Raw genomic sequence first — 12,705 nt, forward strand, 5'->3', positions numbered from 1 at the left:
ATCAGTACCAACAATCTAGATGATAATGTAGCAAACTGGATCAGCAAATTTACGGATGACACCAAATTTGGGGGTGTAGTGGACAGCTATCAAGGCTTGCAGCAGGATCTAGACTAGCTGGAAAATGGGCTGAAAAATGGCAAATGGAATTCAATACAGACAAATGTGAGGTTTTGCTCCTTGGGAGGGCCAACTAGGCTAGGTCTTACATGGTGAGAGGTAGGGCATTTAAGACCACAGTAAAACTGAGGGATGTGGCAATATAGATCCATAATTCTTTGAAAGTGTCATCTGAGGTAGATATGGTTATAAGAAAGCTTTTGGCACTTTGGCCTTCATAAATCAAGTTATTGCGTACAGGAGTTTGTTTACTATGTTGAAGTTCTATAAGACGTTGGTGAGGCCTAATTTGGATTATTGTGTCCAGTTTGGGTCACCTACCTATAGGCAAGATGTCAATATGGTTGAAAGAGTGCACATGGCTGGGACTTGAGGACCTGAGTTATAGGGAAAAATTGAATACATTAGAACTTTATTCCCTAGAATGTAGAAGACTAAGGGGAGATTTGATAGAGCTATATAAAATTATGAGGGGTACAGATAGACAGGGTAAATGAAAGCAGGTTTTTTCCACTGAGGTTGGGCCCAACTACAACTAGAGGTCATGGGTTAAGGGTAAAGGTGAAATGTTTAAGGGAATGAACATGATGCACAACTTCATTCAGATGGTAGTGACAGTGTGGTACAAAGTGATGGATGCAGGATTGATTTCAAAATTTAAGAGAACTTTGGATAGGTACATGGATAGCGGGGTATAGAGGGCTGTGGTTCAGGTGCAGGTCGATGGGACAGGAGCTTAATAGTTTGGCATGAACTGGATGAGAAGTAGGGCCTGTTTCTGTGCTGTAGTGTTCTGTGACTTTCTGCTTCTAAGGTAGAAGCCTGGCGGTTAGAGGGAAAATAAATGAGCCCTGATCAAATGGCAGAGCAGACTCAATGTTCTGGATAACCTGATTCTGCTCCTATATCTTATGGTTTTAACATCTAGGTTGGTTATTTAAAATCAGAAAAGGTTTCAAAAAAAAGATCATTGGCATGAAATATTATGTAACTTAGATTCTGTCTCCACAGATGTTGCCTAATCTAATTATATTATCATTTGCACTATCTGGTCAATTGATGTATATTTTCAATAGTCTCAGCAAACAGAACATGGAATTCTGGCACTGAACATCCTGCAACCAATACCCCTAGGTTGTCAATAATACTCTCCTGTTTTGCAAAATTAATTATCCTACCGGCTGGAATAAAAGTGGTTGTGAAATTCAGAGTTCAGCATGTTCAGTTCAATTAATAGTCTAATCATGGGACATTATGCTACTAGACTATTTATTGGTCTATGCCTCTGTATTCCTCTATATTCTCTTACTATTAAGAAAAGCATAAAAATAGAGATTTGATCCCATTCAAATTCACTTTTATATTGATTATATATAGTAGCCTAATATTCCATAAATGTACAAATATAATGCATACATAGAATAGAATGGAATATTAAGAGCTAACTCCAATGCACCTGGAACCAATGTGGAAATAAAAATAAAATGGCGTAGATGTTATGGTGCAGAAAATATGGGCGGAGTCCAGAGAAAAACATGAAAAATCATCTCACTGGAAGTCTAGCGGTTTGGCAAAATGCAGTAAGTATGTCATTGGCAGATTGAAAAAACTTTCATATGAGGTGTTTAATTTTATCTTTTGAAGAGCTTTCTGTCTGTGTACATTTTCCATATTACAAGAAAGATTCTTTCAGATCCAGTTGTTCATTTACTGAAATTAATGTGAATTACTAATTAAATATTTATATTTTCTTGTCATATTGTCAAACTGATTTATTGGGTAATGTATACAGAGCAAAGAAATAAAATGCTCTATAATTTTGTTCCATCATTTTCAGCTTCAGAAAGAAAATAAATTCTTTATGCTTAGCCCTGACACCAGGTGCAAAAATCATTCAGGAGGAGATTTGGGTCCAGGCCCATGACATTACCAGTCTGTGGCTGATTCCTGTAGACAGCTTACATGACAATCATTGCATCTCTTTATTCAGCTGTGAGATAAGGATTTGCTTTGCTTCTTTAGATGGGAGACTGAACTTGCATTTGCCAACCTACTAATTTTGCCATTAAGGGAATATAAATTTTTACTCCGATGCAGATCAGACATCCCAACCTTGTCATGTTAGCTAATTCATTATGTTAAAATGAGATTACAACTCAGAAGACCGATTTTAATCTGCTGAAATTTGTTGACAGTTGTCTAAAAGTGATCACAACATAGGTTTGGTACACTTAATGGACTTCCAATGCTGATTTTCTGCCCAGCTCATCATCCCCCAAGTCTTTCAATAAACGCCAATTTGTCGTCCATTTTACAATTGTCTGTCAATACTCAGACAAAATGACAGGCAGTTTCAAGCAGAGATGCCAATTATGATGAAATCAAGGCAATGGGGACCTTGGTAGCTATCTTCAGATGCCACTGTATTCCTGTGGTGCATGAGCTCTGTGGTTTCTACCAGCTTTACTAGCAATACAGCTGTAAAGATAGTAAGAAGTTAAATTCAGAATTGATTTTCACTAAGTTAGGAGGATCTGCCTGCAAAAATAAAAATGATGCCACTGCTACACTGGTCCCTATTTCATCACTCCATCACAATCACAGGTCGCAAAAGTCACACAACTGCTGGCAACCTTTAAGGCACCCAAAAATGCACAGGTCCAAATCCATTTCCATGCCCATATGCAGCAGCTTTATTCAGAGGAAGCGTATCCTCCAAGCTGATATATCCTCAGCTTGGAACAAATGAGAGAGCAAGCTGAATCTATCCATGGATTGCTGTTCCTGATTGCAAAAATCATTACCTTGCAAAGCTACATTCTCGTTTAACTAATTTGAATTATTTTGTGTACACTTATTAGATCTGGTTTCCAAGTGAATAAAAAATCATCTTTTAATTATAACACTAAAGATTTATTGATTTCTCATTTATGTAGTACATTGTTTACTCAGAGAAAGATGTTCTACATAATTTCACCAACCATTATTAGTTCTAATGTCAGTGGTTCAGTTTTTCCAGATTAGGTGTATAAAATCAACAAAGGTACAAACACTATTGATTCTGAGATACATCCTGCGGATGCGCTGGGACACATCATCAGTGATGTAACCTGGGGTCGTCGGGAGTTTCAGGTCTTTCAACATCATACATGCTCGCCCAGGCGACCCAGCCGGGGTTGATCAGACCCCAGCTTGTGTCGCAGCAGCTCTGGCCTACTGATCTCCCCTCCTGATCCACAGCCATCTGGAGGCTCTGTCAGCGGCCTCTGTGATGGTCCTGAAAGCTTTCCTCTTGCCAGCTCCAGTGATGGCAAGTAGGGTGTAGACTCTGCAGAGTGAGCGGCCGGCAAAACCTCTGCACCCGTCTTCAATGGGCTCGCAGCGAGCCTTCCAGCCTTGCCTCCAGCACTGCTCCACCAGCTCCTGGTACCTGGCCCGCTTCTGCTCATTTGCCTCCTCAGTGCGGTCCTCCCAGGGAACTGTCAACTCGATGAGGACAACCTGCTTCGAGGACACTGAAGAAAGGACCACATCCAGCCTCAGTGAAGTTGTTGCTATTTGGCCGGGAAACTTCAGCTGCCTCCCCAGGTCAACTTGGAGCAACCAGTCTGCTGTTGTGCTAAGCAGGCCCGATGATGATGCTGGTCTGGGCTGACGTAGGGGCTGTGCTCTGGCTCTGACAAAGCAGATGTTCTTCCACTGACCACTCTGTTTGCTGGTGGCCACGGCCATCGCAACGCTCTCTGCCACTGTCTTCAGCACCTGGTCATGACGCCACCGGTAGTGACCTTCCCCCAAGGCTTTAGGGCAGCTGCTAAGGATGTGCTCCTAAGGATAGTTTATCTCAAAAAGACAACTACAAACCAAATAGACAAAAGAACATCTTCTCCCTTTGTCAAAAATGACTTAAAGAACAGATTTTACCCTTTGAATGAAGAGAACTCAATTTTTAACTGAGTAAATTATACTAACTTTACAGACTTTATCTTTAAATTTAGCATTATTTAATGATCAAATTTACTAAATCTGTAACTTTTGCACATTAAGTTACCATGTCAACATATTATGATTGAATATGAAACATTGAAATGGGAGCAGGAATAGTATGGCCTGTTGCACCATTTAATAAGATTATAAATTTGGCTTTAACTCCATTTTCTCGTCTCTTCATCATGACCGTTGATTAACTAATAGTCCAAGAACTTATCGTAGCCTTAAATTAATTCATAGAACAGTACAGACCCTTCAGCCCAAGATTCTAACCTTCTCCAAGATCAATTTAACCCTTCTCTCCCACATTGCTCCCCATTTTTCTTTCATCCATGTGGCTGTCTAAGTGTCCCTTAAATGTCTCTGATATATTTGCGTCTACCATCATGCCCGGCAGCGTGTTCCATGCACTTACACTCTTGGTGTAAAAAAAGCCTACCTCTGACATCCCCTCTGCACTTCTGTACTTTTCCTCTATCCCCTCAAAATTATGCCCTCTCCTATCAGCCGTTATCACCCGGGGGTGGGGGTGGGGGGGGGGAAGAAAAGGCTCTGGCTTTCCACTTTAGCTATGCCTCTAATCATCTTACACACCTCTATCAAGTTACCTCTCATCCTTCGTCACTCCAAAGAGAAAAGCCCTGGCTCACTCAACCATTTCTCATAAAACATGCTTTCTAAAATTCCTTTGCACCCTTTCTCAAGCTTGTACATCCTTCCTATAATGAGGTGACCAGAACTGAATACAATAATCCAAGTGTGATCTAATCAGAACTTTATAGACCTTCAACATTACCTCATGGCTCTTGAACTCTACCCTCCCACCCCTACCAATTAATGAAGACCACCACACCATATGCCTTTATTACCACCGTATCAACTTGGCATGGCAACTTTGAGGGATGTATGGACATCTAACGTAAGATTCCTCTGATCTTCCACTCTGCCAAGAATCCTGCTATTATCCTTGTACTCTCCCTTCAAGTTTGATCTTCTAAAGTGTATCACTTCACACTTCTCTGGGCTGAACTCCATCTGTCACTTTCATATATCATCAATGTCCTGTTGTAACCTACAACAACCTTTAAAACTATCCAAAATACCACCAATCTTTGTGTCATCTACTTAACTTACTAACCCACCCTTCCACTTCCTCATCTAAATGACCTATAAAAATCACAAGGGAAATCTGCTGAACACCACTAGTCCTAATCTCCAGGCAGAATACACTGGATTCCATGCCTCCTGAATTTCTGAAAGAGCCACCTTATTAAAATCAGTATACACCACATCCACATCACTATTCATTTTCCTAAACTCCAATATGTACAAGCACAATCTACTCAGTCATTCTTTATAATCCAACTTCTTCATCCTAAAAATCAACCTATGGAATCTTTTCCAAAATATCCACAATACAAGATTAGCCAACCTTAAATTACCTTCAGTACTGTATGTAGTACTTCCTTGGTAGTCTCAGTGATGACCAGTAAAGTTGTAGAAAGACTTTAGTAGTTTTCTGTTCTACCCCTTCTTGTGATAGAGCCCAACAATAAAAAAAAATGTGGCTTACCAACATAGAGCCTGTTACAAAACTCACATTTAAACATCTGGGGATTACAAAAAAAAGCTTGACAGAAACTAACCTGGATCCACCATAACAAATGTGTTTTCAGCTGATTTCTCTCGCTCCACATCGTTCCATGCTTTTGAAGGTGTGGGATTGAGTGGAATTTGAACTGGATAGCTTTCTGTCGTTGCAACTTTGGATAGTGTCTCCGTCTGCTCCATTGTCGGTTGTGGAAAGGTGGTATTTTCCTCACTCACAGTTGTGTTTGAAAGGTCTAGTTCACTGGTCGGGTTTATATCCTTCTCGGTTGGACCACTTGAACCTTCAGGTGATGTCCCTGACTCAGTCTCATTTTGTGTCTTAGTGGTTGTTACATTCACAAATTTTTTTTCTTTTTCTATAACATCTTTTCCTGAGCCTTTTTCTTCTTCATCATCACCCTCTCCTTCTCCCTCTCCTTTCTCACCATCATTGTCTTTCTTTTCATCTTTACCTTCTGCCTCACCAGTTTTGTTCACAGCAGAGCCACCCTCTGAGCCTGGGGACGACAATGCTTCAGTCGTTGAAACAACAGTTCTTGCTCGGTGTTTAGTGGTTGAAGAAACAGATGGAAGGCGTGTAGGCCACACAGTACTAGGAAAGGAAGGAACAACACCACCACCAAACCCAAGACTTGCAAGCAAAGTGCTTGTTACCACAGATGCTACAGTAGTCTGGCTTCCACTGGACGAAGGGCCAATGCCAGTTGCCATGGAAACAAAGGGCAAAGTTAGACCAGAAGAAGTCCAAGTAGATGACCCAGAGCTGATTGGTGCCATGTCAGCTGAAGCAGCAGGAGAGGCTGTAGGCTATTAGAAGTATCAGGGAAACACAAAAAGGAACAAATAAATACAGGGTAAGATGATTTTAACATCTATGGTATTTCCACTCCCCTCACAATCTTACTTTCTATGGTCATTACAATATCTTGTTTCATCTGCAACAGTTTCAGGAAATTCTGCTTAATGAATCAAATTTTATTACATAAACATCCCATTGTGTCAGTGATTTCTTTCAACCCCTACTGAAGTGATTCCATTTATTTCCTGAACTCTATATTAATTCCAGAGCAATTTTGCTGATATTCAAAGACTATTTTCTATTCATAATATTATTCAACAAAGTGGATCGAGCCACAAAGAGAGAATGGATCACAAACCAGTGACTGCTCTGGAATGTTCAGAATTCCTATTGAAAGGCCTTTGAACTGTTTTAGAATGTCTCTGACCATCTTGCTACAGACATTTAAACTCTGTTCAGATTAACAAATAATTAAATAGATAATAAATTATTTAAAAATCAAAGGATACTTTAAACTCAAAATACTGGAAGGTACTAGAAATTAATTAAAACATCAAGATAAAGTAAAATATATAAAATACTTACCTCTACTTACCTTTTTTATCAAGAAATTATTCATCCTTGGCATTGAGCAGAGATGTGACATGTATCCAATCCCTTTTCTCAATACATGCGTCGTCTGTCACCACGTGCAAAGGATGGGTTTAGCAGTTAAGCAGAAGGTGAGATTTACTTCAAGTGACCCCCTAGCCTGACTCCAGCATCCAAAATTCAACATGGAAGCAACAAATTTAGAGACAATTTGCAGAATTGTCTTAAAGCCAAGCAGTGGTTTTCAAAAGCACTGCTGACAATAGCTAAGTACATAGCGGAAAGACAAAAGACATCACAGGGTGAAAGTTACGGACTAGGGGAACTATGGTGTTCACCTTTCACTGTGGTACATGATGGTCCATTGCATGACTTTGAGGGAAGAAAAAAGCCCTGGGAAAAAGCCTCTGGCTATCCACACAATCAATACCTCTCATCGTCTTATACACCCTTATCAGGCCACCTCTCATCCCCAAGGAGAAAAGGCCAAGTTCATTCAACCTATTCTCATATGGTATGCCCTCCAATCCAGGTAACATCCTTGCAAATTTGTCAGATATCTGAGCTGGAAATGTGCCTCAGCCATGCGTCTAAGCTTCCAGCTGTTTCATAGTTGAATTGTTCTGGCCCTCCAACATGATACGTTTATCGGTATACATTCTTTTGCCTTTGGGGCTTCAGCTAGCACTGTGTAGCTCCTTGATACCACTCGATCCACATAAGCACAGGAGATTCTGCAGATGGTGGAAATCTAGAGCAACACACACAGGAACTCAGCAGGCCAGGAAGCATCTATGCAAATGAATAAACAGTCGAAGTTTTGGGCCGAGATCTATCATCAGGGCTGGAAAGGAAGGGGGGAAGAAGCCGGAAAAAGAAGGTGGAGAGAGGGGAATGTACAAGCTAGAAGGTGATAGGTGAAGTCAGGAAGGTGAGGGAGGGGTATGAATTAAGAAGTTGGGAGTTGATAGGTGGAAAAGGTAATGCGGTGGAAAAAAAGGAACCTGAAAGGACAGGAGAGTGGACAGGTGGGAAAAGAAGAGGTAAGAGGGAGCCAGTTTAGGGAATTGAAGGGGGGAGGGGAGGAATTTACTGGATACAGAGAAATCTATATTCATGCTATTTGGTTGGAGGCTACCCAGATGGAAAATAAGGTGTTGCTCCTCTAACCTGAGGGTGGCCTCATTGTGGCAGTAGAGGAAACCATAGACTGACATAGTGGAATGGGAATGGTGAATAGAATTAAAATGCTTGGCTATTGGGAAATCGTGCTTTTTGCAGATGGAGATAAGGTGCTTGACAAAGCTGTCTCCCAATCTACGTCGGGTCTCACTACTGGAGGAGGCCACATTGGGGGCACTGGATACAGTAGATGACTGCAACAGATTCACAGGTGAAGTGCTGCCTCACCTGGAAGGACTGTTTGAGGCCCTGAATGGAGGTGAGGGAGAAGGTGACTGAGCAGGTGTTGCACTTCCTCTGCTTGCAGAGATAAGGATCCACACAAGGTAAGTTTGCTGTTTTCATTCAAGTCTGTGAGGAGTGCAGAAAGAAAATTCTGCTTCAATAACGGTGCACAAGGCAGAAAGTGAAAGTCAAAATAAATATTTTTGAAGAATTTTTGTGGGGAAAAATGATGTGGATCATCATACCAGTATTTGCAGTCCCATTAATTCAGATACATGGATAGGAGATGCTTAGAGGAATACAGGCTAACCACAGGCAAATAGGACTAGTTTAAATGGGAATCTTGGTCAGCATGGAACAGTTGGGCCAAAGTGTTCATTTCCACTCTACAAGGGGTGATTGATAAGTTCGTGGCCTAAGGTAGAAGGAGTCAAATTTAGAAAACCTAGCACATTTATTTTTCCTACATTTACACACTTAGTCCAGCGGTTGTGGAGCATACAGATCCCTTCTTTGTAGAAGTCGGCATCTTGGACCTCCAGAAGTGGTCCACAGCAGGGGTGATTGATAAGTTCGTGGCCTAAAGTAGACGCCGATGAGGAGAAACTTCAAACTTCCTACATTTTCATTCAAAGAGTTGAACTGCATGTGCATGTAATGAGAGCTGTATAACTCATCTCCTTCTACCTTAGGCCACAAACTTATCAATCGCCCCTGCTATGGACCACCTGGAGGTCCAAGATGCTCTTGTTACATGCACATGCAGTCCAACTCATTGAGTGACAATGCAGAAAGTTCAAAGTTAATAACTCATCTCCTTCTACCTTAGGCCACAAACTTATCAATCATCCCTGCCGTGGACCACTTCTACAAGGAAGGGATCCGTATGCTCCATGACCACTGGACTAAGTGTGTACATGTAGGAGGAGACTATGTTGAAAAATAAATGTGCTAGGTTTTCTAAAATTGACTCCTTCTACCTTAGGCCACGAACTTATAAAACCATAAGACAAAGGAGCAGAAGTCGGCCATTCGGCCCATCGAGTCTGCTCCGCCATTTTATCATGAGCTGATCCATTCTCCCATTTAGTCCCACTCCCTCGCCTTCTCACCATAACCTTTGATGCCCTGGCTACTCAGATACCTATCAATCTCTGCCTTAAATACACCCAATGACTTGGCCTCCACTGCTGCCCGTGGCAACAAATTCCATAGATTCACCACCCTTTGACTAAAAAAATTTCTTCGCATTTCTGTTCTGAATGGGCGCCCTTCAATCCTTAAGTCATGCCCTCTTGTACTAGACTCCCCCATCATGGGAAACAACTTTGCCACATCCACTCTGTCCATGCCTTTCAACATTCGAAATGTTTCTATGAGGTCTCCCCTCATTCTTCTAAACTCCAAGGAATACAGTCCAAGAGCGGACAAACGTTCCTCATATGTTAACCCTCTCATTCCCTGAATCATTCTGGTGAATCTTCTCTGTACCCTCTCCAACGTCAGCACATCCTTTCTTAAATAAGGAGACCAAAACTGCCCACAGTACTCCAAGTGAGGTCTCACCAGCGCCTTATAGAGCCTCAACATCACATCCCTGCTCCTATACTCTATTCCTCTAGAAATGAATGCCAACATTGCATTCGCCTTATTCACTACTGACTCAACCTGGAGGTTAACTTTAAGGGTATCCTGTACGAGGACTCCCAAGTCCCGTTGCATCTCAGAACTTTGAATTCTTTCCACATTTAAATAATAGTTTGCAGTTTATTTTTTCTGCCAAAGTGCATAACCATACACTTTCCAACATTGTACTTCATTTGCCACTTCTCTGCCCATTCTTCCAATCTATCCAAGTCTCTCTGCAGACTCTCCGTTTCCTCAGCACTACCGGCCCCTCCACCTATCTTCGTATCATCAGCAAACTTAGCCACAAAGCCATCTATTCCATAATCCAAATCGTTGATATACAATGTAAAAAGAAGCGGCCCCAACACAGACCCCTGTGGAACACCACTGATAACCGGCAGCCAACCAAAATAGGATCCCTTTATTCCCACTCTCTGTTTCCTGCTAATCAGCCAACGCTCTATCCACGTATGTAACTTTCCCGTAATTCCATGGGCTCTTATCTTGTTAAGTAGCCTCATGTGTGGGACCTTGTCAAAGGCCTTCTGAAAATCCAAATATACAACATCTACTGCATCTCCCTTGTCTAGCCTACTGGTAATTTCCTCAAAAAATTGTAATAGGTTTGTCAGGCAGGATTTTCCTTTAAGGAATCCATGCTGAGTTCTGCCTATCTTGTCATATGCTTCCAGGTACTCTGTAACTTCATCCTTGACAATCGACTCCAACAACTTCCCAACCACCGATGTCAAGCTAACAGGTCTATAATTTCCTTTTTGCTTCCTTGCCCCCTTCTTAAATAGCGGAGTGACATTTGCTATCTTCCAGTCTTCCGGAACCATGCCAGAATCTATCAACTTTTGAAAGATCATCGCTAATGCCTCCGCAATCTCCACAGCTACTTCCTTCAGAACACGAGGGTGCTCCAGAAGATTTACCTACCTTTAGACTATTCAGCTTCCTGAGTACTTTCTCTGTCGTAATTGTGACTGTGCACACTTCTCTTCCCTGCCACCCTTGAGTGCCCTTTATACTGCTGATGTCTTCCTCAGTGAAGACTGATGCAAAATACTCATTCAGTTCTTCTGCCATCTCCTTATCTCCCATTACAATTTCTCCAGCATCATTTTCTATCGGTCCTATATCTACTCTCACCTGTCTTTTACTCTTTATATACTTGAAAAAGCTTTTAGTATCCTCTTTGATATTATTTGCTAGCTTCCTTTCATAGTTAATCTTTTCCCTCTTAATGACCTTCTTGGATTCCTTTTGTAAGGTTTTAAAAACTTCCCAATCCTCTGTCTTCCCACTAATTTTTACTTCCTTGTATGCCCTCTCCTTTGCTTTAACTTTGGCTTTGATTTCTCTTGTCAACCACGGTTGCATCCTTTTTCCACTCGAAAATTTCTTCTCTTTTGGAATATACCTGTCTTGCACATTCCTCATTTCTCGCATAAACTCCAGCCACTGCTGCTCTGCTGTCTTTCCCACCAGTGTCCCTTTCCAGTCAACTTTGGCCAGTTCCTCTCTCATGCCACTGTAATTTCCACTGAAATACCGACACATCAGATTTCAGCTTCTCTTTTTCTAATTTCACGGCGAACTCAATCATGTTATGATCACTGGCTCCTAAGGGTTCCTTCACCTCAATCTCTCTAATCACCTCTGGTTCATTACACAATACCCAATCCAGTACAGCCGATCCCCTAGTGGGCTCAGCAACAAGCTGTTCTAAAAAGCCATCTCGCAGACATTCTACAAATTCTCTCTCGAGATCCAGTGCCGACCTGATTTTCCCAATCTACTCGCATGTTAAAATCCCCCACAATTATCATAACACTGCCCTTCTGACAAGCCTTTTCTATTTCCAGTTGTAATTTATAGTCCACATCCCTGCAGCTGTTTGGAGGCCTATAAATAATTGCCATCAGGGTCCTTTTACCCCAGCTATTTCTTAGCTCAACCCATAAAGATTCTGCACCTTCCGATCCTGTATCACCTCTTTCTAATGATTTAATATCATTTCTTACCAATAAAGCCACGCCTCCCCCTCTGCCTACCTTTATCAATCACCCCTTGTATATAACTCCATGACTCCATTTGATTATAAAGATTTTTAAAAACATGCTATCTATTTTGTGATTTGTATTTTAGTTGGCATTGTTGGTAATCCAAACAGCTTTCATAAAATTTTCTTGCCGACTTGAAATACGTACTGCAAAAGGATAATGCATCCTTTGCAGTATATCCAAAAGGGTACATTAAATATTCCAAAGCTAACAAACAATCTCTGCATTCTCCAACATAGTCCTGCCTAGATCTGCTATCCATGAACACTACCTCACTATTTTGTTCTCTTTTTGCACTATTCCTTATTGTGACACAGAATTCTTTATGTATTGTACTGCTGCCACAAAAAAACAAATTTCATGACATCTGAGAGTGATAATAAACCTAATTCTATTAAAAATATTTTCCATGTTTTGTTTATTGGTCATTATCCTCAGTTTACCTCTCCCCAGATGCAACCAGGCCTGCTGAGTATGTCCCGGTTAACT

The 12,705-nt window shown here is 41.3% G+C and overlaps 1 protein-coding gene across 1 annotated transcript in view; it reads right to left on the reverse strand.

Moving 5' to 3' along the window:
- LOC134356821 (receptor-type tyrosine-protein phosphatase gamma-like) overlaps window positions 1–12,705 on the reverse strand; it is a 699,039-nt gene that overhangs the window by 123,593 nt on the left and 562,741 nt on the right. The window contains exon 12 of the mRNA XM_063067988.1: window positions 5,757–6,528. Coding sequence (XP_062924058.1) covers window positions 5,757–6,528 — 772 coding nt within the window. The remainder of the gene's footprint in view (window positions 1–5,756; window positions 6,529–12,705) is intronic.

Source organism: Mobula hypostoma, chromosome 15 (assembly GCF_963921235.1).
Source record: "Mobula hypostoma chromosome 15, sMobHyp1.1, whole genome shotgun sequence".
Lineage (NCBI taxonomy): Eukaryota > Metazoa > Chordata > Chondrichthyes > Myliobatiformes > Myliobatidae > Mobula > Mobula hypostoma.